This window comes from Anopheles moucheti, chromosome 2 (genome assembly GCF_943734755.1).
Source record: "Anopheles moucheti chromosome 2, idAnoMoucSN_F20_07, whole genome shotgun sequence".
Lineage (NCBI taxonomy): Eukaryota > Metazoa > Arthropoda > Insecta > Diptera > Culicidae > Anopheles > Anopheles moucheti.
This window is the reverse complement of record NC_069140.1, coordinates 33,532,650-33,559,465: the sequence shown is the minus strand read 5'-3', so window position 1 is coordinate 33,559,465 and position 26,816 is coordinate 33,532,650. Positions and strand designations below refer to the sequence as shown.

Sequence of the window (26,816 nt, the reverse complement as noted above, 5' to 3'; positions counted from 1 at the left end):
AACGTAGGAGGATTTTCCTGAGGAGCACTTAGTCTGTTTCATACTGATGTAAATGTGCAAGTGTATATGTGATGAAATGATCGCAAGTGTCTTCACAATGACCGATGAGATCGGCCCAGTAATTCTAGGATTTCTTGACACACGGACAACCGACCTAAAATTGGAGCATCTAACTTAATACGCGAAAATCAAGCGAACGATCGAAATTCACATTAATATGTGCAGGGCCACGAGAGTTGATAAAATGCTGACAAATTGGTCAAAATTGGCAACAAATTGGTGCTGGTCAACTGTAAAAACCACTATACCGTAACCGCGCACACAATTGTTTTCAGATTTCCGATACCAGGAGAGCATGTTTTTCAAGAGGTGGAATAAATTTACCCATCACTATTGCATTGCATACTATCAAACCCGTGAGAGCGTTCACTAGTTTAAGGAATATGGATGAAACGGAGAGCATCCTTCATTTCGCTCAAACTTTCCGTCGGCTGGTATGAAATTCCATACAAAACCAGCTGTTTTCAGATTTCCGATACCAGGAGAGCATCCACGGAAGAGGTAGCACCTGGTAATTTTGCCCGCCTAAAGGTATGCAATGTTTAAACACTAACTTTCCATGCAAACCAGCTGTTTTCAGATTTCCGATACCAGGAGAGCATGTACATCAAGAGGTGACCCTCAGCCACTCAGGCACTCATGAGTGACCGGAACTCATGAGTGACCGGAACTCATGAGTGACCGGAACTCATGAGTGACCGGCACTCATGAGTGACCGGAACTCATGAGTGACCGGCACTCATGAGTGACCGGGACTCATGAGTGACCGGAACTCATGAGTGACCGGCATTCATGAGTGACTGGCACTCATGAGTGACCAGAACTCATGAGTGACCGGCACTCAGGAGTGACTGGAACTCACGAGTGACCGGAACTCATGAGTGACCGGCACTCATGAGTGACCAGAACTCATGAGTGACCGGAACTCAGTCACTCATGAGTGACCGGAACTCATGAGTGACCGGCACTCATGAGTGACCGGCACTCATGAGTGACCGGCACTCATGAGTGACTGGAACTCATGAGTGACCGGAACTCATGAGTGACCGGCACTCATGAGTGACCGGCACTCAGTCACTCATGAGTGCCAGTCGCTTAGTCACTCATGAGTTCCGGTCACTCATGAGTGCCTGAGTGGCTGAGGGTCACCTCTTGATGTACATGCTCTCCTGGTATCGGAAATCTGAAAACAGCTGGTTTGTATGGAAAGTTAGTTTTTAAACATTGCATACCTTTAGGCGGGCAAAATTACCAGGTGCTACCTCTTCCATGGATGCTCTCCTGGTATCGGAAATCTGAAAACAACTGGTTTTGTATGGAATTTCGTACCAGCCGACGGAAAGTTTGAGCGAAATGAAGGATGCTCTCCGTTTCATCCATATTCCTTAAACTAGTGAACGCTCTCACGGGTTTGATAGTATGCAATGCAATAGTGATGGGTAAATTTATTCCACCTCTTGAAAAACATGCTCTCCTGGTATCGGAAATCTGAAAACAATTGTGTGCGCGGTTACGGTATAGTGGTTTTTACAGTTGACCAGCACCAATTTGTTGCCAATTTTGACCAATTTGTCAGCATTTTATCAACTCTCGTGGCCCTGCACATATTAATGTGAATTTCGATCGTTCGCTTGATTTTCGCGTATTAAGTTAGATGCTCCAATTTTAGGTCGGTTGTCCGTGTGTCAAGAAATCCTAGAATTACTGGGCCGATCTCATCGGTCATTGTGAAGAAACTTGCGACCATTTCATCACATATACACTTGCACATTTACATCAGTATGAAACAGACTATGTGCTCCTCAGGAAAATCCTCCTACGTTGAATGCTCTCCTGGTATCAGAGCTTGACAAACTGGTCATTTTTGGTGAGTTCTCTGTCTCGATCAACACGGAAAAAGCATCCTCCTGCGTTGGATGCTCTCCTGGTATCAGAGCTTGACAAACTGCCCATTTTTGGCGAGTTCTCTATCTGGACCAACACGGAAAAATCATCCTCCTACGATGGATGCTCTCCTGGTATCAGAGCTTGACAAACTGGTCATTTTTGGTGAGTTCTCTGTCTCGATCAATACGGAAAAAGTATCCTCCTGCGTTGGATGCTCTCCTGGTATCAGAGCTTGACAAACTGGTCATTTTTGGATCAACACGGAAAAAAGCATCCTCCTGCGTTGGATGCTCTCCTGGTATCAGAGCTTGACAAACTGGTCATTTTTGGTGAGTTCTCTGTCTCGGTCAACAGGGAAAAAGCATCCTCCTGCGTTGGATGCTCTCCTGGTATCAGAGCTTGACAAACTGGTCATTTTTGGTGAGTTCTCTGTCTCGATCAACACGGAAAATTCATCCTCCTGCGTTGGATGCTCTCCTGGTATCAGAGCTTGACAAACTGGTCATTTTTGGTGAGTTCTCTGTCTCAATCAACACGGAAAAAGCATCCTCCTGCGTTGGATGCTCACCTGGTATCAGAGCTTGACAAACTGGTCATTTTTGGTGAGTTCTCTGTCTCGATCAATACGGAAAAAGCATCCTCCTGCGTTGGATGCTCTCCTGGTATCAAAGCTTGACAAACTGGTCATTTTTGGTGAGTTCTCTGTCTCGATCAATACGGAAAAAGCATCCTCCTGCGTTGGATGCTCACCTGGTATCAGAGCTTGACAAACTGGTCATTTTTGGATCATCACGGAAAAATGCATCCTCCTGCGTTGGATGCTCTCCTGGTATCAGAGCTTGACAAACTGGTCATTTTTGGCGAGTTCTCTGTCTCGATCAATACGGAAAAAGCATTCTCCTGCATTGGATGCTCTCCTGGTATCTGAGCTTGACAAACTGGTCATTTCTCGTGAGTTCTCTATCTGGATCAACACGGAAAAATCATCCTCCTACGATGGATGCTCTCCTGGTATCAGAGCTTGACAAACTGGCTATTTTTGGCGAGCTCTCTGTTTCGATCAACACGGAAAAAGCATCCTCCTGCGTTGGATGCTCTCCTGGTATCAAAGCTTGACAACCTGGTCATTTTTGGTGAGTTCTCTATCTGGATCAACACGGAAAAATCATCCTCCTACGATGGATGCTCTCCTGGTATCAGAGCTTGACAAACTGGTCATTTTTCGTGAGTTCTCTATCTGGATCAACACGGAAAAATCATCCTCCTACGATGGATGCTCTCCTAGTATCAGAGCTTGACAAACTGGTCATTTGTGGTGAGTTCTCTGTCTCGATCAATACGGAAAAAGCATCCTCCTGCGTTGGATGCTCTCCTGGTATCAGAGCTTGACAAACTGGTCATTTTTGGTGAGTTCTCTGTCTCGATCAATACGGAAAAAGCATCCTCCTGCGTTGGATGCTCTCCTGGTATCAAAGCTTGACAAACTGGTCATTTTTGGTGAGTTCTCTGTCTCGATCAATACGGAAAAAGCATCCTCCTGCGTTGGATGCTCACCTGGTATCAGAGCTTGACAAACTGGTCATTTTTGGATCATCACGGAAAAATGCATCCTCCTGCGTTGGATGCTCTCCTGGTATCAGAGCTTGACAAACTGGTCATTTTTGGCGAGTTCTCTGTCTCGATCAATACGGAAAAAGCATTCTCCTGCATTGGATGCTCTCCTGGTATCTGAGCTTGACAAACTGGTCATTTTTCGTGAGTTCTCTATCTGGATCAACACGGAAAAATCATCCTCCTACGATGGATGCTCTCCTGGTATCAGAGCTTGACAAACTGGCTATTTTTGGCGAGCTCTCTGTTTCGATCAATACAGAAAAAGCATTCTCCTGCGTTGGTTGCTCTCCTGGTATCAGAGCTTGACAACCTTTTCATTTTTGGTGAGTTCTCTGTCTCGGTCAATACGGAAAAAGCATTCTCCTGCATTGGATGCTCTCCTGGTATCAGAGCTTGACAAACTGGTCATTTTTCGTGAGTTCTCTATCTGGATCAACACGGAAAAATCATCCTCCTACGATGGATGCTCTCCTAGTATCAGAGCTTGACAAACTGGTCATTTGTGGTGAGTTCTCTGTCTCGATCAATACGGAAAAAGCATCCTCCTGCGTTGGATGCTCTCCTGGTATCAGAGCTTGACAAACTGGTCATTTTTGGTGAGTTCTCTGTCTCGATCAATACGGAAAAAGCATTCTCCTGCGTTGGATGCTCTCCTGGTATCAAAGCTTGACAAACTGGTCATTTTTGGTGAGTTCTCTGTCTCGATCAATACGGAAAAAGCATTCTCCTGCATTGGATGCTCTCCTGGTATCAGAGCTTGACAAACTGGTCATTTTTCGTGAGTTCTCTATCTCGATCAACACGGAAAAATCATCCTCCTACGATGGATGCTCTCCTGGTATCGAAGCTTGACAAACTGGTCATTTTTGGTGAGTTCTCTGTCTCGATCAATACGGAAAAAGCATCCTCCTGCGTTGGATGCTCACCTGGTATCAGAGCTTGACAAACTGGTCATTTTTGGATCATCACGGAAAAATGCATCCTCCTGCGTTGGATGCTCTCCTGGTATCAGAGCTTGACAAACTGGTCATTTTTGGCGAGTTCTCTGTCTCGATCAACACGGAAAAATCATCCTCCTGCGATGGATGCTCTCCTGGTATCAGAGCTTGACAAACTGGTCATTTTTGGTGAGTTCTCTGTCTCGATCAATACGGAAAAAGCATTCTCCTGCGTTGGATGCTCTCCTGGTATCAGAGCTTGACAGTCTGGTCATTTTTGGTGAGTTCTCTGTCTCGGTCAACACGGAGAAAAGCATCCGCCTGCGTTGGATGCTCTCCTGGTATCAGAGCTTGACAAACTGGTCATTTTTGGTGAGTTCTCTGTCTCGCTCAACACGGAGAAAAGCATCCTCCTGCGTTTGATGCTCTCCTGGTATCAGAGCTTGACAAACTGGTCATTTTTGGTGAGTTCTCTGTCTCGCTCAACACGGAAAAAGCATCCTCCTGCGTTGGATGCTCTCCTGGTATCAGAGCTTGACAAACTGGTCAGTTTTGGTGAGTTCTCTGTCTCGGTCAACACGGAAAATGCATCCTCCTGCGTTGGATGCTCTCCTGATATCAGAGCTTGACAAACTGGTCATTTGTGGTGAAATCTCTGTCTCAATCGACACGGAAAAAGCATCCTCCTGCGATGGATGCTCTGTTGGTATCAGAGCTTGACAAACTGGTCATTTTTAGTGTGTTCTCTGTCTCGGTCAACACGGAAACATCATCCTCCTACGGTGGATGCTCTCCTGGTATCAGAGCTTGACAGTCTGGTCATTTTTGGTGAGTTCTCTGTCTCGGTCAACACGGAGAAAAGCATCCGCCTGCGTTGGATGCTCTCCTGGTATCAGAGCTTGACAAACTGGTCATTTTTGGTGAGTTCTCTGTCTCGCTCAACACGGAAAAAGCATCCTCCTGCGTTGGATGCTCTCCTGGTATCAGAGCTTGACAAACTGGTCATTTTTGGTGAGTTCTCTGTCTCGCTCAACACGGAAAAAGCATCCTCCTGCGTTGGATGCTCTCCTGGTATCAGAGCTTGACAAACTGGTCAGTTTTGGTGAGTTCTCTGTCTCGGTCAACACGGAAAATGCATCCTCCTGCGTTGGATGCTCTCCTGATATCAGAGCTTGACAAACTGGTCATTTGTGGTGAAATCTCTGTCTCAATCGACACGGAAAAAGCATCCTCCTGCGATGGATGCTCTGTTGGTATCAGAGCTTGACAAACTGGTCATTTTTAGTGTGTTCTCTGTCTCGGTCAACACGGAAAAATCATCCTCCTACGATGGATGCTCTCCTGGTATCGAAGCTTGACAAACTGGTCATTTTTGGTGAGTTCTCTGTCTCGATCAATACGGAAAAAGCATCCTCCTGCGTTGGATGCTCACCTGGTATCAGAGCTTGACAAACTGGTCATTTTTGGATCATCACGGAAAAATGCATCCTCCTGCGTTGGATGCTCTCCTGGTATCAGAGCTTGACAAACTGGTCATTTTTGGCGAGTTCTCTGTCTCGATCAACACGGAAAAATCATCCTCCTGCGATGGATGCTCTCCTGGTATCAGAGCTTGACAAACTGGTCATTTTTGGTGAGTTCTCTGTCTCGATCAATACGGAAAAAGCATCCTCCTGCGTTGGATGCTCTCCTGGTATCAGAGCTTGACAGTCTGGTCATTTTTGGTGAGTTCTCTGTCTCGATCAACACGGAAAAAGCATCCTCCTGCGTTGGATGCTCTCCTGGTATCAGAGCTTGACAAACTGGTCATTTTTGATGAGTTCTCTGCCTCGATCAACACGAAAAAAGCATCCTCCTGCGTTGGATGCTCGCCTGGTATCAGAGCTTGACAAACTGGCCATTTTTGGCGAGTTCTCTGTCTCGATCAACACGGAAAAAGCATCCTCCTGCGTTGGATGCTCTCCTGGTATCAGAGCTTGACAAACTGGTCATTTTTGGTGAGTTCTCTGTCTCGATCAATACGGAAAAAGCATCCTCCTGCGATGGATGCTCTGTTGGTATCAGAGCTTGACAAACTGGTCATTTTTGGTGAGTTCTCTGTCTCGATCAATACGGAAAAATCATCCTCCTGCGATGGATGCTCTCCTGGTATCAGAGCTTGACAAACTGGTCATTTTTGGTGAGTTCTCTGTCTCGATCAATACGGAAAAAGCATCCTCCTGCGTTGGATGCTCTCCTGGTATCAGAGCTTGACAGTCTGGTCATTTTTGGTGAGTTCTCTGTCTCGGTCAACACGGAGAAAAGCATCCGCCTGCGTTGGATGCTCTCCTGGTATCAGAGCTTGACAAACTGGTCATTTTTGGTGAGTTCTCTGTCTCGCTCAACACGGAAAAAGCATCCTCCTGCGTTGGATGCTCTCCTGGTATCAGAGCTTGACAAACTGGTCAGTTTTGGTGAGTTCTCTGTCTCGGTCAACACGGAAAATGCATCCTCCTGCGTTGGATGCTCGCCTGGTATCAGAGCTTGACAAACTGGTCATTTTTCGTGAGTTCTCTGTCTCGATCAATACGAAAAAGCATCCTCCTGCGATGGATGCTCTGTTGGTATCAGAGCTTGACAAACTGGTCATTTTTAGTGTGTTCTCTGTCTCGGTCAACACGGAAACATCATCCTCCTACGGTGGATGCTCTCCTGGTATCAGAGCTTGACAAACTGGTCATTTTTCGTGAGTTCTCTGTCTCGATCAACACGGAAAAAGCATCCTCCTGCGTTGGATGCTCTCCTGGTATCAGAGCTTGACAAACTGGTCATTTTTGATGAGTTCTCTGCCTCGATCAACACGAAAAAAGCATCCTCCTGCGTTGGATGCTCGCCTGGTATCAGAGCTTGACAAACTGGTCATTTTTGGTGAGTTCTCTATCTCGCTCAACACGGAGAAAAGCATCCTCCTGCGTTTGATGCTCTCCTGGTATCAGAGCTTGACAAACTGGTCATTTTTGGTGAGTTCTCTGTCTCGCTCAACACGGAAAAAGCATCCTCCTGCGTTGGATGCTCTCCTGGTATCAGAGCTTGACAAACTGGTCAGTTTTGGTGAGTTCTCTGTCTCGGTCAACACGGAAAAAGCATCCTCCTGCGTTGGATGCTCTCCTGATATCAGAGCTTGACAAACTGGTCATTTGTGGTGAAATCTCTGTCTCAATCGACACGGAAAAAGCATCCTCCTGCGATGGATGCTCTGTTGGTATCAGAGCTTGACAAACTGGTCATTTTTAGTGTGTTCTCTGTCTCGGTCAACACGGAAACATCATCCTCCTACGGTGGATGCTCTCCTGGTATCAGAGCTTGACAAACTGGTCATTTTTCGTGAGTTCTCTGTCTCGATCAACACGGAAAAATCATCCTCCTACGTTGGATGCTCTCCTGGTATCAGAGCTTGACAAACTGGTCATTTTTGGTGAGTTCTCTGTCTGGATCAACACGGAAAAATGCATCCTCCTACGTTGGATGCTTTCCTGGTATCAGAGCTTGACAAACTGGTCATTTTTGGTGAGTTCTCTGTCTAGATCAACACGGAAAAAGCATTCTCCTGCATTGGATGCTCTCCTGGTATCAGAGCTTGACAAACTGGTCATTTTTAGTGTGTTCTCTGTCTCGGTCAACACGGAAAAAGCATTCTCCTGCATTGGATGCTCTCCTGGTATCAGAGCTTGACAAACTGGTCATTTTTCGTGAGTTCTCTGTCTCGATCAATACGGAAAAAGCATCCTCCTGCGTTTGATTGCTCTCCTGGTATCAGAGCTTGACAAACTGGTCATTTTTGGTGAGTTCTCTGTCTCGATCAACACGGAAAAATCATCCTCCTGCGTTGGATGCTCTGTTGGTATCAGAGCTTGACAAACTGGTCATTTTTGGTGAGTTCTCTGTCTCGATCAACACGGAAAAATGCATCCTCCTGCGTTGGATGCTCTCCTGGTATCAGAGCTTGACAGTCTGGTCATTTTTGGTGAGTTCTCTGCCTCGATCAATACGGAAAAAGCATCCTCCTGCGTTGGATGCTCTCCTGGTATCAGAGCTTGACAAACTGGTCATTTTTGGTGAGTTCTCTGTCTCGATCAACACGGAAAAAGCATTCTCCTGCATTGGATGCTCTCCTGGTATCAGAGCTTGACAAACTGGTCATTTTTCGTGAGTTCTCTGTCTCGATCAATACGGAAAAAGCATCCTCCTGCGTTTGATTGCTCTCCTGGTATCAGAGCTTGACAAACTGGTCATTTTTGGTGAGTTCTCTGTCTCGATCAACACGGAAAAATCATCCTCCTACGTTGAATGCTCTCCTGGTATCAGAGCTTGACAAACTGGTCATTTTTGGTGAGTTCTCTGTCTCGATCAATACGGAAAAATCATCCTCCTGCGATGGATGCTCTCCTGGTATCAGAGCTTGACAAACTGGTCATTTTTGGTGAGTTCTCTGTCTCGATCAATACGGAAAAAGCATCCTCCTGCGTTGGATGCTCTCCTGGTATCAGAGCTTGACAGTCTGGTCATTTTTGGTGAGTTCTCTGTCTCGGTCAACACGGAGAAAAGCATCCGCCTGCGTTGGATGCTCTCCTGGTATCAGAGCTTGACAAACTGGTCATTTTTGGTGAGTTCTCTGTCTCGCTCAACACGGAGAAAAGCATCCTCCTGCGTTTGATGCTCTCCTGGTATCAGAGCTTGACAAACTGGTCATTTTTGGTGAGTTCTCTGTCTCGCTCAACACGGAAAAAGCATCCTCCTGCGTTGGATGCTCTCCTGGTATCAGAGCTTGACAAACTGGTCAGTTTTGGTGAGTTCTCTGTCTCGGTCAACACGGAAAATGCATCCTCCTGCGTTGGATGCTCTCCTGGTATCAGAGCTTGACAAACTGGTCATTTTTGGTGAAATCTCTGTCTCAATCGACACGGAAAAAGCATCCTCCTGCGATGGATGCTCTGTTGGTATCAGAGCTTGACAAACTGGTCATTTTTAGTGTGTTCTCTGTCTCGGTCAACACGGAAACATCATCCTCCTACGGTGGATGCTCTCCTGGTATCAGAGCTTGACAAACTGGTCATTTTTGGTGAGTTCTCTGTCTCGATCAACACGGAAAAATCATCCTCCTACGTTGGATGCTCTCCTGGTATCAGAGCTTGACAAACTGGTCATTTTTGGTGAGTTCTCTGTCTGGACCAACACGGAAAAATGCATCCTCCTACGTTGGATGCTTTCCTGGTATCAGAGCTTGACAAGCTGGTCATTTTTGGTGAGTTCTCTGTCTCGATCAATACGGAAAAAGCATCCTCCTGCGTTGGATGCTCTCCTGGTATCAGAGCTTGACAAACTGACTTTTAGATGAGTTCTCTGTCTCGATCAACACGGAAAAAGCATCCTCCTACGTTGGATGCTCTCCTGGTATCAGAGCTTGACAAACTGGTCATTTTTGGTGAGTTCTCTGTCTCGATCAACACGGAAAAATGCATCCTGCTGCGTTGGATGGTCACCTGGTATCAGAGCTTGACAAACTGGTCATTTTTGGTGAGTTCTCTGTCTCGATCAACACGGAAAAAGCATCCTTCTGCGTTGGATGCTCTCCTGGTATCAGAGCTTGACAAACTGACTTTTAGATGAGTTCTCTGTCTCGATCAACACGGAAAAATGCATCCTCCTGCGTTGGATGCTCTCCTGGTATCAGAGCTTGACAAACTGGTCATTTTTGGATCAACATGGAAAAATGCATCCTCCTGCGTTGGAAACTCACCTGGTATCAGAGCTTGACAAACTGGTCATTTTTGGTGAGTTCTCTGTCTCGACCAACATGGAAAAATGCATCCTCCTACGTTGGATGCTTTCCTGGTATCAGAGCTTGACAAACTGATCTTTTTCATGAGTTCTCTGTCTCGATCAACACGGAAAAATGCATCCTCCTGCGTTGGATGCTCTCCTGGTATCAGAGCTTGACAAACTGGTCATTTTTGGTGAGTTCTCTGTCTGGATCAACACGGAAAAATGCATCCTCCTGCGTTGGATGCTTTCCTGGTATCAGAGCTTGACAAACTGGTCATTTTTGGTGAGTTCTCTGTCTCGATCGACACGGAAAAAGCATCCTCCTGCGTTGGATGCTCTCGTGGTATCAGAGCTTGACAAACTGGTCACTTTTGGTGAGTTCTCTGTCTCGATCAACACAGAAAAAGCATTCTCCTGCGTTGGATGCTCTCCTGGTATCAGAGCTTGACAACCTTTTCATTTTTGGTGAGTTCTCTGTCTCGGTCAACACGGAAAAAGCATCCTCCTGCGTTGGATGCTCTCCTGGTATCAGAGCTTGACAAACTGGTCATTTTTGGTGAGTTCTCTGCCTCGATCAACACGGAAAAAGCATCCTCCTGCGTTGGATGCTCTCCTGGTATCAGAGCTTGACAAACTGGTCATTTTTGGTGAGTTCTCTGTCTCGATCAATACGGAAAAAGCATCCTCCTGCGTTGGATGCTCTCCTGGTATCAGAGCTTGACAAACTGGCCATTTTTGGCGAGTTCTCTGTCTCGATCAATACGGAAAAGCATCCTCCTGCGTTGGATGCTCTCCTGATATCAGAGCTGGACAAATTGGTCATTTTTGGTAAATTCTCTGTCTCGATCAACACAGAAAAAGCATTCTCCTGCGTTGGATGCTCTCCTGGTATCAGAGCTTGACAAACTGGTCATTTTTGGTGAGTTCTCTGTCTCGATCAACACAGAAAAAGCATTCTCCTGCGTTGGATGCTCTCCTGGTATCAGAGCTTGACAACCTTTTCATTTTTGGTGAGTTCTCTGTCTCGATCAATACGGAAAAAGCATTCTCCTGCATTGGATGCTCTCCTGGTATCAAAGCTTGACAAACTGGTCATTTTTGGTGAGTTCTCTATCTCGATCAACACGGAAAAATCATCCTCCTACGATGGATGCTCTCTTGGTATCAGAGCTTGACAAACTGGTCATTTTTGGTGAGTTCTCTGTCTCGATCAATACGGAAAAAGCATCCTCCTGCGTTGGATGCTCTCCTGGTATCAGAGCTTGACAAACTGGCCATTTTTGGCGAGTTCTCTGTCTCGATCAATACGGAAAAGCATCCTCCTGCGTTGGATGCTCTCCTGGTATCAGAGCTGGACAAATTGGTCATTTTTGGTGAGTTCTCTGTCTCGATCAACACGGAAAATGCATCCTCCTGCGTTGGATGCTCACCTGGTATCAGAGCTTGACAAACTGGTCATTTTTGGTGAGTTCTCTGTCTCGATCAATACGGAAAAAGCATCCTCCTGCGTTGGATGCTCTCCTGGTATCAAAGCTTGACAAACTGGTCATTTTTGGTGAGTTCTCTGTCTCGATCAATACGGAAAAAGCATCCTCCTGCGTTGGATGCTCACCTGGTATCAGAGCTTGACAAACTGGTCATTTTTGGATCATCACGGAAAAATGCATCCTGCTGCGTTGGATGCTCACCTGGTATCAGAGCTTGACAAACTGGTCATTTTTGGCGAGTTCTCTGTCTCGATCAATACGGAAAAAGCATTCTCCTGCATTGGATGCTCTCCTGGTATCTGAGCTTGACAAACTGGTCATTTTTCGTGAGTTCTCTATCTGGATCAACACGGAAAAATCATCCTCCTACGATGGATGCTCTCCTGGTATCAGAGCTTGACAAACTGGCTATTTTTGGCGAGTTCTCTGTCTCGATCAATACAGAAAAAGCATTCTCCTGCGTTGGTTGCTCTCCTGGTATCAGAGCTTGACAAACTGGTCATTTTTGGTGAGTTCTCTGTCTCGGTCAATACGGAAAAAGCATTCTCCTGCATTGGATGCTCTCCTGGTATCAGAGCTTGACAAACTGGTCATTTTTCGTGAGTTCTCTATCTGGATCAACACGGAAAAATCATCCTCCTACGATGGATGCTCTCCTGGTATCAGAGCTTGACAAACTGGTCATTTGTGGTGAGTTCTCTGTCTCGATCAATACGGAAAAAGCATCCTCCTGCGTTGGATGCTCTCCTGGTATCAGAGCTTGACAAACTGGTCATTTTTGGTGAGTTCTCTGTCTCGATCAATACGGAAAAAGCATCCTCCTGCGTTGGATGCTCTCCTGGTATCAAAGCTTGACAAACTGGTCATTTTTGGTGAGTTCTCTGTCTCGATCAATACGGAAAAAGCATTCTCCTGCTTTGGATGCTCTCCTGGTATCAGAGCTTGACAAACTGGTCATTTTTCGTGAGTTCTCTATCTCGATCAACACGGAAAAATCATCCTCCTACGATGGATGCTCTCCTGGTATCAAAGCTTGACAAACTGGTCATTTTTGGTGAGTTCTCTGTCTCGATCAATACGGAAAAAGCATTCTCCTGCATTGGATGCTCTCCTGGTATCAGAGCTTGACAAACTGGTCATTTTTCGTGAGTTCTCTGTCTCGATCAATACGGAAAAAGCATTCTCCTGCATTGGATGCTCTCCTGGTATCAGAGCTTGACAAACTGGTCATTTTTGGTGAGTTCTCTGTCTCAATCAATACGGAAAAAGCATTCTCCTGCATTGGATGCTCTCCTGGTATCAGAGCTTGACAAACTGGTCATTTTTCGTGAGTTCTCTATCTCGATCAACACGGAAAAATCATCCTCCTACGATGGATGCTCTCCTGGTATCAAAGCTTGACAAACTGGTCATTTTTGGTGAGTTCTCTGTCTCGATCAATACGGAGAAAAGCATTCTCCTACGATGAATGCTCTCCTGGTATCAGAGCTTGACAAACTGGTCATTTTTGGTGAGTTCTCTGTCTCGATCAATACGGAAAAAGCATTCTCCTGCATTGGATGCTCTCCTGGTATCAGAGCTTGACAAACTGGTCATTTTTGGTGAGTTCTCTGTCTCGATCAACACGGAAAAAGCATCCTCCTGCGTTGGATGCTCTCCTGGTATCAGAGCTTGACAAACTGTTTATTTCTGGTGAGTTCTCTGCCTCGATCAATACGGAAAAAGCATCCTCCTGCGTTGGATGCTCTCCTGGTATCAAAGCTTGACAAACTGGTCATTTCTGGTGAGTTCTCTGTCTCGATCAATACGGAAAAAGCATTCTCCTGCATTGGATGCTCTCCTGGTATCAGAGCTTGACAAACTGGTAATTTTTCGTGAGTTCTCTATCTGGATCAACACGGAAAAATCATCCTCCTATGATGAATGCTCTCCTGGTATCAGAGCATGACAAACTGGTCATTTTTCGTGAGTTCTCTGTCTCGATCAATACGGAAAAAGCATCCTCCTGCGTTGGATGCTCGCCTGGTATCAGAGCTTGACAAACTGGCCATTTTTGGCGAGTTCTCTGTCTCGATCAACACCGAAAAAGCATTCTCCTGCGTTGGATGCTCTCCTGGTATCAGAGCTTGACAAACTGGTCATTTTTGGTGAGTTCTCTGTCTCGATCAACACGGAAAAAGCATCCTCCTGCGTTGGATGCTCTCCTAGTATCAGAGCTTGACAAACTGGCCATTTTTGGCGAGTTCTCTGTCTCGATCAACACGGAAAAAGCATCCTCCTGCGTTGGATGCTCTCCTGGTATCAGAGCTTGACAAACTGGCCATTTTTGGCGAGTTCTCTGTCTCGATCAACACGGAAAAAGCATCCTCCTGCGTTGGTTGCTCTCCTGGTATCAGAGCTTGACAAACTGGTCATTTTTGATGAGTTCTCTGCCTCGATCAACACGAAAAAAGCATCCTCCTGCGTTGGATGCTCTCCTGGTATCAGAGCTTGACAAACTGGCCATTTTTGGTGAGTTCTCTGTCTCGATCAACACAGAAAAAGCATTCTCCTGCGTTGGATGCTCTCCTGGTATCAGAGCTTGACAAACTGGCCATTTTTGGCGAGTTCTCTGTCTCGATCAACACCGAAAAAGCATTCTCCTGCGTTGGATGCTCTCCTGGTATCAGAGCTTGACAAACTGGTCATTTTTGGTGAGTTCTCTGTCTCGATCAACACGGAAAAAGCATCCTCCTGCGTTGGATGCTCACCTGGTATCAGAGCTTGACAAACTGGCCATTTTTGGCGAGTTCTCTGTCTCGATCAACACGGAAAAAGCATCCTCCTGCGTTGGATGCTCTCCTGGTATCAGAGCTTGACAAACTGGCCATTTTTGGCGAGTTCTCTGTCTCGATCAACACGGAAAAAGCATCCTCCTGCGTTGGTTGCTCTCCTGGTATCAGAGCTTGACAAACTGGTCATTTTTGATGAGTTCTCTGCCTCGATCAACACGAAAAAAGCATCCTCCTGCGTTGGATGCTCTCCTGGTATCAGAGCTTGACAAACTGGCCATTTTTGGTGAGTTCTCTGTCTCGATCAACACAGAAAAAGCATTCTCCTGCGTTGGATGCTCGCCTGGTATCAGAGCTTGACAAACTGGCCATTTTTGGCGAGTTCTCTGTCTCGATCAACACCGAAAAAGCATTCTCCTGCGTTGGATGCTCTCCTGGTATCAGAGCTTGACAAACTGGTCATTTTTGGTGAGTTCTCTGTCTCGATCAACACGGAAAAAGCATCCTCCTGCGTTGGATGCTCTCCTAGTATCAGAGCTTGACAAACTGGCCATTTTTGGCGAGTTCTCTGTCTCGATCAACACGGAAAAAGCATCCTCCTGCGTTGGATGCTCTCCTGGTATCAGAGCTTGACAAACTGGCCATTTTTGGCGAGTTCTCTGTCTCGATCAACACGGAAAAAGCATCCTCCTGCGTTGGTTGCTCTCCTGGTATCAGAGCTTGACAAACTGGTCATTTTTGATGAGTTCTCTGCCTCGATCAACACGAAAAAAGCATCCTCCTGCGTTGGATGCTCTCCTGGTATCAGAGCTTGACAAACTGGCCATTTTTGGTGAGTTCTCTGTCTCGATCAACACGGAAAAAGCATCCTCCTGCGTTGGATGCTCTCCTGGTATCAGAGCTTGACAAACTGGCCATTTTTGGCGAGTTCTCTGTCTCGATCAACACGGAAAAAGCATCCTCCTGCGTTGGATGCTCTCCTGGTATCAGAGCTGGACAAATTGGTCATTTTTGGTGAGTTCTCTGTCTCGATCAACACGGAAAATGCATCCTCCTGCGTTGGATGCTCACCTGGTATCAGAGCTTGACAAACTGGTCATTTTTGGTGAGTTCTCTGTCTCGATCAATACGGAAAAAGCATCCTCCTGCGTTGGATGCTCTCCTGGTATCAAAGCTTGACAAACTGGTCATTTTTGGTGAGTTCTCTGTCTCGATCAATACGGAAAAAGCATCCTCCTGCGTTGGATGCTCACCTGGTATCAGAGCTTGACAAACTGGTCATTTTTGGATCATCACGGAAAAATGCATCCTGCTGCGTTGGATGCTCACCTGGTATCAGAGCTTGACAAACTGGTCATTTTTGGCGAGTTCTCTGTCTCGATCAATACGGAAAAAGCATTCTCCTGCATTGGATGCTCTCCTGGTATCTGAGCTTGACAAACTGGTCATTTTTCGTGAGTTCTCTATCTGGATCAACACGGAAAAATCATCCTCCTACGATGGATGCTCTCCTGGTATCAGAGCTTGACAAACTGGCTATTTTTGGCGAGTTCTCTGTCTCGATCAATACAGAAAAAGCATTCTCCTGCGTTGGTTGCTCTCCTGGTATCAGAGCTTGACAAACTGGTCATTTTTGGTGAGTTCTCTGTCTCGGTCAATACGGAAAAAGCATTCTCCTGCATTGGATGCTCTCCTGGTATCAGAGCTTGACAAACTGGTCATTTTTCGTGAGTTCTCTATCTGGATCAACACGGAAAAATCATCCTCCTACGATGGATGCTCTCCTGGTATCAGAGCTTGACAAACTGGTCATTTGTGGTGAGTTCTCTGTCTCGATCAATACGGAAAAAGCATCCTCCTGCGTTGGATGCTCTCCTGGTATCAGAGCTTGACAAACTGGTCATTTTTGGTGAGTTCTCTGTCTCGATCAATACGGAAAAAGCATCCTCCTGCGTTGGATGCTCTCCTGGTATCAAAGCTTGACAAACTGGTCATTTTTGGTGAGTTCTCTGTCTCGATCAATACGGAAAAAGCATTCTCCTGCATTGGATGCTCTCCTGGTATCAGAGCTTGACAAACTGGTCATTTTTCGTGAGTTCTCTATCTCGATCAACACGGAAAAATCATCCTCCTACGATGGATGCTCTCCTGGTATCAAAGCTTGACAAACTGGTCATTTTTGGTGAGTTCTCTGTCTCGATCAATACGGAAAAAGCATTCTCCTGCATTGGATGCTCTCCTGGTATCAGAGCTTGACAAACTGGTCATTTTTCGTGAGTTCTCTGTCTCGATCAATACGGAAAAAGCATTCTCCTGCATTGGATGCTCTCCTGGTATCAGAGCTTGACAAACTGGTCATTTTTGGTGAGTTCTCTGTCTCAATCAATACGGAAAAAGCATTCTCCTGCATTGGATGCTCTCCTGGTATCAGAGCTTGACAAACTGGTCATTTTTCGTGAGTTCTTTATCTCGATCAACACGGAAAAATCATCCTCCTACGATGGATGCTCTCCTGGTATCAAAGCTTGACAAACTGGTCATTTTTGGTGAGTTCTCTGTCTCGATCAATACGGAGAAAAGCATTCTCCTACGATGAATGCTCTCCTGGTATCAGAGCTTGACAAACTGGTCATTTTTGGTGAGTTCTCTGTCTCGATCAATACGGAAAAAGCATTCTCCTGCATTGGATGCTCTCCTGGTATCAGAGCTTGACAAACTGGTCATTTTTCGTGAGTTCTCTGTCTCGATCAATACGGAAAAAGCATTCTCCTGCATTGGATGCTCTCCTGGTATCAGAGCTTGACAAACTGGTCATTTTTGGTGAGTTCTCTGTCTCAATCAATACGGAAAAAGCATTCTCCTGCATTGGATGCTCTCCTGGTATCAGAGCTTGACAAACTGGTCATTTTTCGTGAGTTCTTTATCTCGATCAACACGGAAAAATCATCCTCCTACGATGGATGCTCTCCTGGTATCAAAGCTTGACAAACTGGTCATTTTTGGTGAGTTCTCTGTCTCGATCAATACGGAGAAAAGCATTCTCCTACGATGAATGCTCTCCTGGTATCAGAGCTTGACAAACTGGTCATTTTTCGTGAGTTCTCTGTCTCGATCAATACGGAAAAAGCATTCTCCTGCATTGGATGCTCTCCTGGTATCAGAGCTTGACAAACTGGTCATTTTTGGTGAGTTCTCTGTCTCAATCAATACGGAAAAAGCATTCTCCTGCATTGGATGCTCTCCTGGTATCAGAGCTTGACAAACTGGTCATTTTTCGTGAGTTCTTTATCTCGATCAACACGGAAAAATCATCCTCCTACGATGGATGCTCTCCTGGTATCAAAGCTTGACAAACTGGTCATTTTTGGTGAGTTCTCTGTCTCGATCAATACGGAAAAAGCATTCTCCTGCATTGGATGCTCTCCTGGTATCAGAGCTTGACAAACTGGTCATTTTTCGTGAGTTCTCTGTCTCGATCAATACGGAAAAAGCATTCTCCTGCATTGGATGCTCTCCTGGTATCAGAGCTTGACAAACTGGTCATTTTTGGTGAGTTCTCTGTCTCAATCAATACGGAAAAAGCATTCTCCTGCATTGGATGCTCTCCTGGTATCAGAGCTTGACAAACTGGTCATTTTTCGTGAGTTCTTTATCTCGATCAACACGGAAAAATCATCCTCCTACGATGGATGCTCTCCTGGTATCAAAGCTTGACAAACTGGTCATTTTTGGTGAGTTCTCTGTCTCGATCAATACGGAGAAAAGCATTCTCCTACGATGAATGCTCTCCTGGTATCAGAGCTTGACAAACTGGTCATTTTTGGTGAGTTCTCTGTCTCGATCAACACGGAAAAAGCATCCTCCTGCGTTGGATGCTCTCCTGGTATCAGAGCTTGACAAACTGGTTATTTCTGGTGAGTTCTCTGCCTCGATCAATACGGAAAAAGCATCCTCCTGCGTTGGATGCTCTCCTGGTATCAAAGCTTGACACACTGGTCATTTCTGGTGAGTTCTCTGTCTCGATCAATACGGAAAAAGCATTCTCCTGCATTGGATGCTCTCCTGGTATCAGAGCTTGACAAACTGGTAATTTTTCGTGAGTTCTCTATCTGGATCAACACGGAAAAATCATCCTCCTATGATGAATGCTCTCCTGGTATCAGAGCATGACAAACTGGTCATTTTTCGTGAGTTCTCTGTCTCGATCAATACGGAAAAAGCATCCTCCTGCGTTGGATGCTCGCCTGGTATCAGAGCTTGACAAACTGGCCATTTTTGGCGAGTTCTCTGTCTCGATCAACACCGAAAAAGCATTCTCCTGCGTTGGATGCTCTCCTGGTATCAGAGCTTGACAAACTGGTCATTTTTGGTGAGTTCTCTGTCTCGATCAACACGGAAAAAGCATCCTCCTGCGTTGGATGCTCTCCTAGTATCAGAGCTTGACAAACTGGCCATTTTTGGCGAGTTCTCTGTCTCGATCAACACGGAAAAAGCATCCTCCTGCGTTGGATGCTCTCCTGGTATCAGAGCTTGACAAACTGGTCATTTTTGATGAGTTCTCTGTCTCGGTCAACATGGAAAAAGCATCCTCCTACAATCGGCACAAATTGTTTGGGGCCCCCAACACGGCGAGGCCCTAGGCGACCGCCTACTCCGCCTACCGTTTGATCCGCCGCTGGAAAAGAACCAGATCGTTCCTAGCTCCGCCGGATGATTGAACTTGTTCAGGAGTTTTTTAGCGAGTGCCAGACGCTTCTCACGGCCTTTTGACGTCTAAAGTTGACCCCTGTGGCGTTTATAGGATGCATAGCGAAGATCTTCATTCAATGCCTGTTTGACAGTGTTTGGAACCGCACCAATTTCGGATGCTGACACCCGGATCCTGCTGCACTCGCCCCTGCAATTCGGCCAGGAACACAACTGTAATCTCTGTAGATCGCCTGAAACTGGCCTTTTCGAGCGATCAGAGTAAATCGAAATGCCCAATTAACGCCCCTCTTTCCTCATCTTCCAAACAGTGTTACAATACCAGCTTACAAGGACCGGGCACCATCTGGTTTTCGACCTGTTTGATGCCAGTATGTGTATACCCTTATACAGTAGGACATCCCCACAACAAGAGCCTGAAGCAACTAGTGTCCTTATACGTTCTAGTACAGTGTGTAAAACGGGTGCAAAGCTACCGCTAGTGATCGCCACCTGAAACTTCGGAATAGCTTAAAAAAGTTGTAAGCACTCACAATTGGTAAAATCCATCTGATATTCAAACAATATATCATAGAAAAATCAAAACCAAAAACTTAAAATAGAATAGCCATCAATTGGAAAAAGTTATTAGTGACAGCAAGAAACTCATTATAAATATCCTAAAAGTCATTTTATTGAGCGCTACCTGGTGGTTTATGACTGACCTAAACCAAAGATGTATTTTTTATCTCTAATAAAAGGCCTTCGTCGTTGGGTCGGCCCGATGGCATGATGGTAGCGGAGCCGGTCTTCACACGAACGGACCGGACCAATTTATTTCTAAAACAAACGAACAATTAGTAACTATAAATCAATTTACACGTTAGCACGATCACCGCGTCTGCCCGGTTAGACGGCTGGGGAGCAAGAGAGCGTATCCCAGCTCGTCCTGTTAACAGCTGACAACCTAGTGCCTAGTGAGTGGCACAGGGTGGTCCTAACACTAAGACGTAACATTGGCGGCGAGGATGGGATTGCCAAAAAAATAATCTGAATCTGAATCCTAGTAAAGTATTAAATTAGAAATCTCACGCACTGGGTGCGTGATTGCCCATACGACTAGCGATAATGTACGGAATGCGGTAGATACAGGCCACAAACAGGATCGACTGCAGCATCGTCAGCGAAATCTTCTCTACATCGCAGGAGAGACAGAGACGATTACCCAAATAGCCAAATTGTTCAAAATCGTACTATGACACTGCTTACAGGCTGCTTAACTAAAAACCGAACCTTGCGTGACCCTTGTGGTCATTTAAACCGCACGCGGTACTGAATGGGATTACAGGACTTGTAATCATGGAACCGCCATGAAACTTTGCGGTTTGTAGAGAAGCACACGGTACTCGATGGAACTTGTTTACCCCCTGGTCAAACAAGCGCTCGAACCTGTATGCAACCCCCTAATTTCGGTTCACATGGCTTCAGCCTCTTGCAAAATTAGGGGATGCGTTATATGAAAATAGGGGAACATTAGGGGATGCAGCTACGTGCTCCTGAGGGTGTGTGAGTGAGCGTTTGCAGCCCAGGGGTATGCATGTGTGTGTGAGATCGCTCGGAATGTGTATGTAGTGGTGATATTCGTTTTCTTTCGCCCAGCTGATTAAATTTTATTTGTCAGTTTAATAAAAAAAAGATGATTATTTTTTATTGACTACATTGTTACATTTTCCTTAAATATAAGCTTTAAGAATAAAAATTTAAAAATAACCCTACTTCATTCATTGAATGTTTTCGTACCGCTTTTTACCGTATTCTCTATAATTAGCAGGATCATTTAAAAAAAATTTAATAAAAAAATATTAAATTCATTCCGCATTCCGAACGCATTCCGACGTCGCCAACAACGGTAGATAGTATGCAAAGGAATTCGTTGCATTTCTCGACATCTCGGCAACATCTCGTTGATTACCATCTTCTTAATACGTGTCCTTCATCATATTTTAGGCCATGCTTCTCCTCGATATGGGATATGTTGTTTTTCTCCTTCCATGATGATTTCACTAGAATTGAAAAGAAAATATCGTCTTGTATTAGCACTACGAAAGTAATCAATAATGTGCTCATTCGCTCAACAATATATCGTAATCGCAGTCGTATTGCATGGTTTAGTAAGAAATGTTACAGGTAGGAAGCAAATTTTTTTCATTTAGTGCTACAACCATTGAGACGACGGAAAAAAGAAACATTCTCCATACAAACTTCCACCACTGTGATGCAAAGATTTATTTAATTATCATATTTACCTTTTACGGTCTGCAACGATGAATTTATTCGTTGTATTAGATCAAACGATCGATTTCGTTTTCTGTAAATAGGATGAAATTTTAAGAGGATAAGATAATTAAATAGATAATTTATAATAATATATTAATTACACATTAAGTAAAAGTATGTAATTAATATATTGATGATATTTACTTACTTTTAAGCTATGCTTCTGTCCTCGTTGTACGCAGCTGAAGCAAATGCTACCGTATGTCCAAGGTTGGGTATATGGGCTAGTCCAACCCTTTGGGCTGTGAGTCCGCGATCCGCTATGCTGCGCCAATCTGGCGCGATGGACTGGAGATCCAGGAGTGTTGCCGGCTGCTGCAACGGGTGCAGCGGAAGATGGCATTGCGGGTGTCGCGATCGTTCCGGACCACGCGGTACGAGACGGCGGTGATGCTGTCGGGCTAGCTACCGATCTGCTTACTGGTGGACGAAGACCACCGCGTCTACCAGCGCCTTCGGGAACCGACGGAGCAGCAACAGTGAGCAGCAGCGAGGTGCGCCGCAAGGAACGGGAGCGGACGTTGCAGCTGTGGCAGGAGCGGTGGGATACGGATGCATCGTGCAGCGACGCCAGCCGCTTCACCAGATGGGCCCACCGCACCATTCCGGACGTTAGGGCTTGGCAGTCCTGGAAACACGGAGACGTGACTTTCCAGCTGTTGCAGGTGTTCTCTGGGCACGGATTATTCCGTGAGTACCTGTGCCGATTGGGTTTCACGTCGTCCCCGGACTGTCGCCGATGCCCTGGGATGGTGGAGTCGGTGGAACACGCTGTCTTTCATTGTACGCGTTTTGCCGCAACCCGACAGGAGCTCCAGAGTCCGGAGCAGCTATCGTACTACCGGAAATCCTCTGTTGAAAGAAAAGGCAGAATTTAGATAATGTGGTGCTGGTAGGAATAATAATAATGTTTAAAAAGTGGGTATATATGCAAGCAACCTAATACTATGTGGTTGAAACAACCCTTCACACGGTTGATGCCATGTACAATGAGTAACACTTTAACCACAGTGCTTTTACAGACCAAACCAATGGTAATTTGGCAACGGATTGAACGATAATTGACCCACGCTAAAAGTAAGTTTGACCACGGATCACACACGACGGAACCGCAATCCGAATTCTGAAAACGGAGCGTCGTGGATAGCAATTCGGAAAGCGAACATAACAAAGCAAACGTACAAAAGCTCACTGTCAAGTCACGGAAACTCACTATCCAATCCACACATGGATATTGAAGAACAGCGTCTTCTCTATCATTCAGAAAGGTCATGGAGGAGACAATATTTGCTGTGGTTCCCGAATTAGAATCATCTCACTCGATCGAGGAATCGTTCACCTAACCTCACTTTGCGCCCACAACACCAAACTAAGCGTTGAGCATATAATTGGTTTATTGCGGTTAAACCCGTAAATGAATGCACAACTGTGTTGATATAACACTAGTAAATCACTTCCCACTTGATGTTACACTATTTTCAGCGATGCTGGTATCAAAATAGAACCAGATACAAATTAGGGGATTCATCTTCTGTGTGTGTGAATGCGCGTTTGCAGCACAAGGATCTCGATAACCCCACTTTTCCACCCACAAAAGCTTAAAACTATGCACAACACATTCTAGAACACATTTTATAACACTTCCACTAATTAATTCACTATATTTAGTATATAAAAACGATTTAACTTACCCAAGATCATCTCCGTCGATGCCGGCACTGAAACGGTACCGGAACACGTCAATGCGTAGAGTTTTACGGCGTTTCTTGTATCTTCGGCGACGGCGCTGATGCTGGGACGGTTCCGACTTACATTTTAATCCGTGCGGAACAATTGTTTTGCTAAAAAGATATAAAATATAAGTTCGGAGATATAAAATATAATATTCACGATTGTTATTGTTTTGCTTACCAGCTTCCTTGGACTTGTCAAATTTTCAGCAACTCGCGTTTCATATGCACCAACACAATCATACACGTGAAATCACTGTGTACAGACACGTTCGGGTGGATCGAAACTGGTCGTTGGTCGTCTTTAGAGTAAGACAGGTATATTTGAGAAAGAGAGGTCAATATGAAATCTTGTGTGCGACCAGAAATGTGTGGACCAAGGGAGGCGCGCGGGTTGAGGAACGTGTGGAAAACTACTCGAAATGTCTAGGGGGTACAATATTGTTGTGGACATGCTGACCGACGCGCAACATTTGTCATCTGGGTCGCTCGTGTCGCGCGACAGTCCTTTGATGACAGGTGTCAGCTGTCCCACGTGCAACGGGATAAGGGCGCACCCATTTTGGATGTCATCCTGCAGGCCAGGACGTTGGCACCAAAAAGGGGACTTCATCTCAAGCTGCCGACAAGAGGAGACGTGCGTGGTGTGTTCGTTTGCGTGTGCGCGAGAAGTTTATGTTTTTAATGTATGTTTTAATATAGTGTTTTATTATGTTATTTGTGTTCAATGTTTTATGGATATTATAAGTGTTTTCTTTATGTAATATCACTAAACTTCCCTACCCGAACACAAAAAATATGATAGAACTACTGTCAAATGACGGCTCCGCAAACGACGCCATCCGTTTCGGGAAGTTGTAAGTGGAAATAAAATGGTTTTAATCCGTGGCGCAGGAGGATGCTTTTCCGTGTCAATCGAGACAGAAAACTCGGCAAAAATGACCAGTTTTTCAAGCTCCAGATACCAGGAGAGCATACAACGCAGGAGGATGCTTTTCCGTGTCAATCGAGACAGAAAACTCGTCAAAAATGTCCTGTCAAAAATCCCATCCGGACCAATCCCACATACGCAGGTCTGACTATCCAGCTACGGGTATATAAAGTTAAAGAAAGCCTAAAATGGCAGGCCCTTAGACCTCTTTAGGTTGATGTCCGACAAAGAAGGAGAACAAGACTCTGACGAGCGATAACCTTGACCATTTGATGATAACGATGACGATGATGTCTATAAGAAACGATGACCATGACCACCAGCCGATGATAATACTGCCGATGATCTCGATGGACAATTGCGATGTTGATGTCGTTCGCAATGTGGACGGTCCCCTTTTGTTCTAAGTTCTAGTCGTGTTCTTGCTTCGTGTCTGACACATTTCGTTGCGGCAAAACCCCTGTTTGTGGCCTGATCTACCGCATTCCGTACATTATCGCTAGTCGTATGGGCAATCACGCACCCAGTGCGTGAGATTTCTAATTTAATACTTTACTAGGATTCAGATTCAGATTATTTTTTTGGCAATCCCATCCTCGCCGCCAATGTTACGTCTTAGTGTTAGGACCACCCTGTGCCACTCACTAGGCACTAGGTTGTCAGCTGTTAACAGGACGAGCTGGGATACGCTCTCTTGCTCCCCAGCCGTCTAACCGGGCAGACGCGGTGATCGTGCTAACGTGTAAATTGATTTATAGTTACTAATTGTTCGTTTGTTTTAGAAATAAATTGGTCCGGTCCGTTCGTGTGAAGACCGGCTCCGCTACCATCATGCCATCGGGCCGACCCAACGACGAAGGCCTTTTATTAGAGATAAAAAATACATCTTTGGTTTAGGTCAGTCATAAACCACCAGGTAGCGCTCAATAAAATGACTTTTAGGATATTTATAATGAGTTTCTTGCTGTCACTAATAACTTTTTCCAATTGATGGCTATTCTATTTTAAGTTTTTGGTTTTGATTTTTCTATGATATATTGTTTGAATATCAGATGGATTTTACCAATTGTGAGTGCTTACAACTTTTTTAAGCTATTCCGAAGTTTCAGGTGGCGATCACTAGCGGTAGTTTTGCACCCGTTTTACACACTGTACTAGAACGTATAAGGACACTAGTTGCTTCAGGCTCTTGTTGTGGGGATGTCCTACTGTATAAGGGTATACACATACTGGCATCAAACAGGTCGAAAACCAGATGGTGCCCGGTCCTTGTAAGCTGGTATTGTAACACTGTTTGGAAGATGAGGAAAGAGGGGCGTTAATTGGGCATTTCGATTTACTCTGATCGCTCGAAAAGGCCAGTTTCAGGCGATCTACAGAGATTACAGTTGTGTTCCTGGCCGAATTGCAGGGGCGAGTGCAGCAGGATCCGGGTGTCAGCATCCGAAATTGGTGCGGTTCCAAACACTGTCAAACAGGCATTGAATGAAGATCTTCGCTATGCATCCTATAAACGCCACAGGGGTCAACTTTAGACGTCAAAAGGCCGTGAGAAGCGTCTGGCACTCGCTAAAAAACTCCTGAACAAGTTCAATCATCCGGCGGAGCTAGGAACGATCTGGTTCTTTTCTGACGAAAAAAAATGTTGTCAAGGCCAGAAACTGAACGTTCAAAACAATAGATGTTGACGACTCTACTGTAAACCATTTACAGTAGAGCCATTTTTATTGGCAACACTGAAATAAATTCGTTCCGAAGTTTACAACGAATGCGGCAATACACGTTTTTCTTTCGCTTGTGCCTTTATATCACTGCATAACCTTTAACAGATGGCTTACTTTCTGTGCTGCCGACGTTCCACGTTTGCCGCAACCAAAGTTTCCACAGACAGTCATAGTGTTCGGGTGCGTGGCATCGGAAGGGGATGTCATGCTACCACATTTATTTGAGCAGGGCCTGAGGCTGAACGCGGACAGCTGTGTGAAGCTGTTGGACACGGTCGTCAAGCCCTATAGACTGTATGTGTGGCGGTAAGATTCCCATATGGCTGTAAAATCGCAAAAATGGCTCATTGACTATTTTTACGACTTCACCGCCCCCCAATGTTTGACCCCCCAGCTCACGGAACCTCAACCCGATGGACTATTTCGTGTTGAGCATGGTTGAAAGAGACGCCAACCGAACGTCCTGCAACACAAAAGCGGAACTGATCCAAAAAATTAAATTCGTTTTTGCGGTCCTACCCAGTGATCCCACAGTGATCTGGGCTTGTTCCAGGTTTCGAAGGGTCCGATCTATGGTATCGTATCGCTTCCTGCGCCTTGTCCGGTATCTACTGCATCTGCTCCGTTCAGGTGCTAGTCGAAGTAGCTCTTCCACCTGTCGATCACCTCTCGCTTGTCTGACAAGATTTCTCCCTTCTCATCGAGGCACATCGCGATCATGGGAGTAAAACCGCTTCGTGCCGCATTCAACATCCTGAAGAACTTGCGAGTTTCCCCCGACTGGGATAGCTCGTCCGACTCTACGAAGCTGCGCTTCTCGTCCTGGCTTGCCTTCTCAGTCGTTTATAG

The 26,816-nt window shown here is 45.5% G+C and overlaps 1 protein-coding gene across 1 annotated transcript in view; it reads right to left on the bottom strand.

Moving 5' to 3' along the window:
- The window catches only part of LOC128308509 (zonadhesin-like), a 78,951-nt gene extending 52,231 nt beyond the window's left edge, over positions 1-26,720 (bottom strand). Inside the window, exons 1-2 of the mRNA XM_053045501.1 lie at positions 26,623-26,720; positions 23,274-23,423 (exon numbers count right to left, since the gene is read on the bottom strand). Of these exons, the coding sequence (XP_052901461.1) occupies positions 23,274-23,423; positions 26,623-26,720 (248 nt within the window). The remainder of the gene's footprint in view (positions 1-23,273; positions 23,424-26,622) is intronic.
- Between the last annotated feature and the right edge of the window lie 96 nt (positions 26,721-26,816).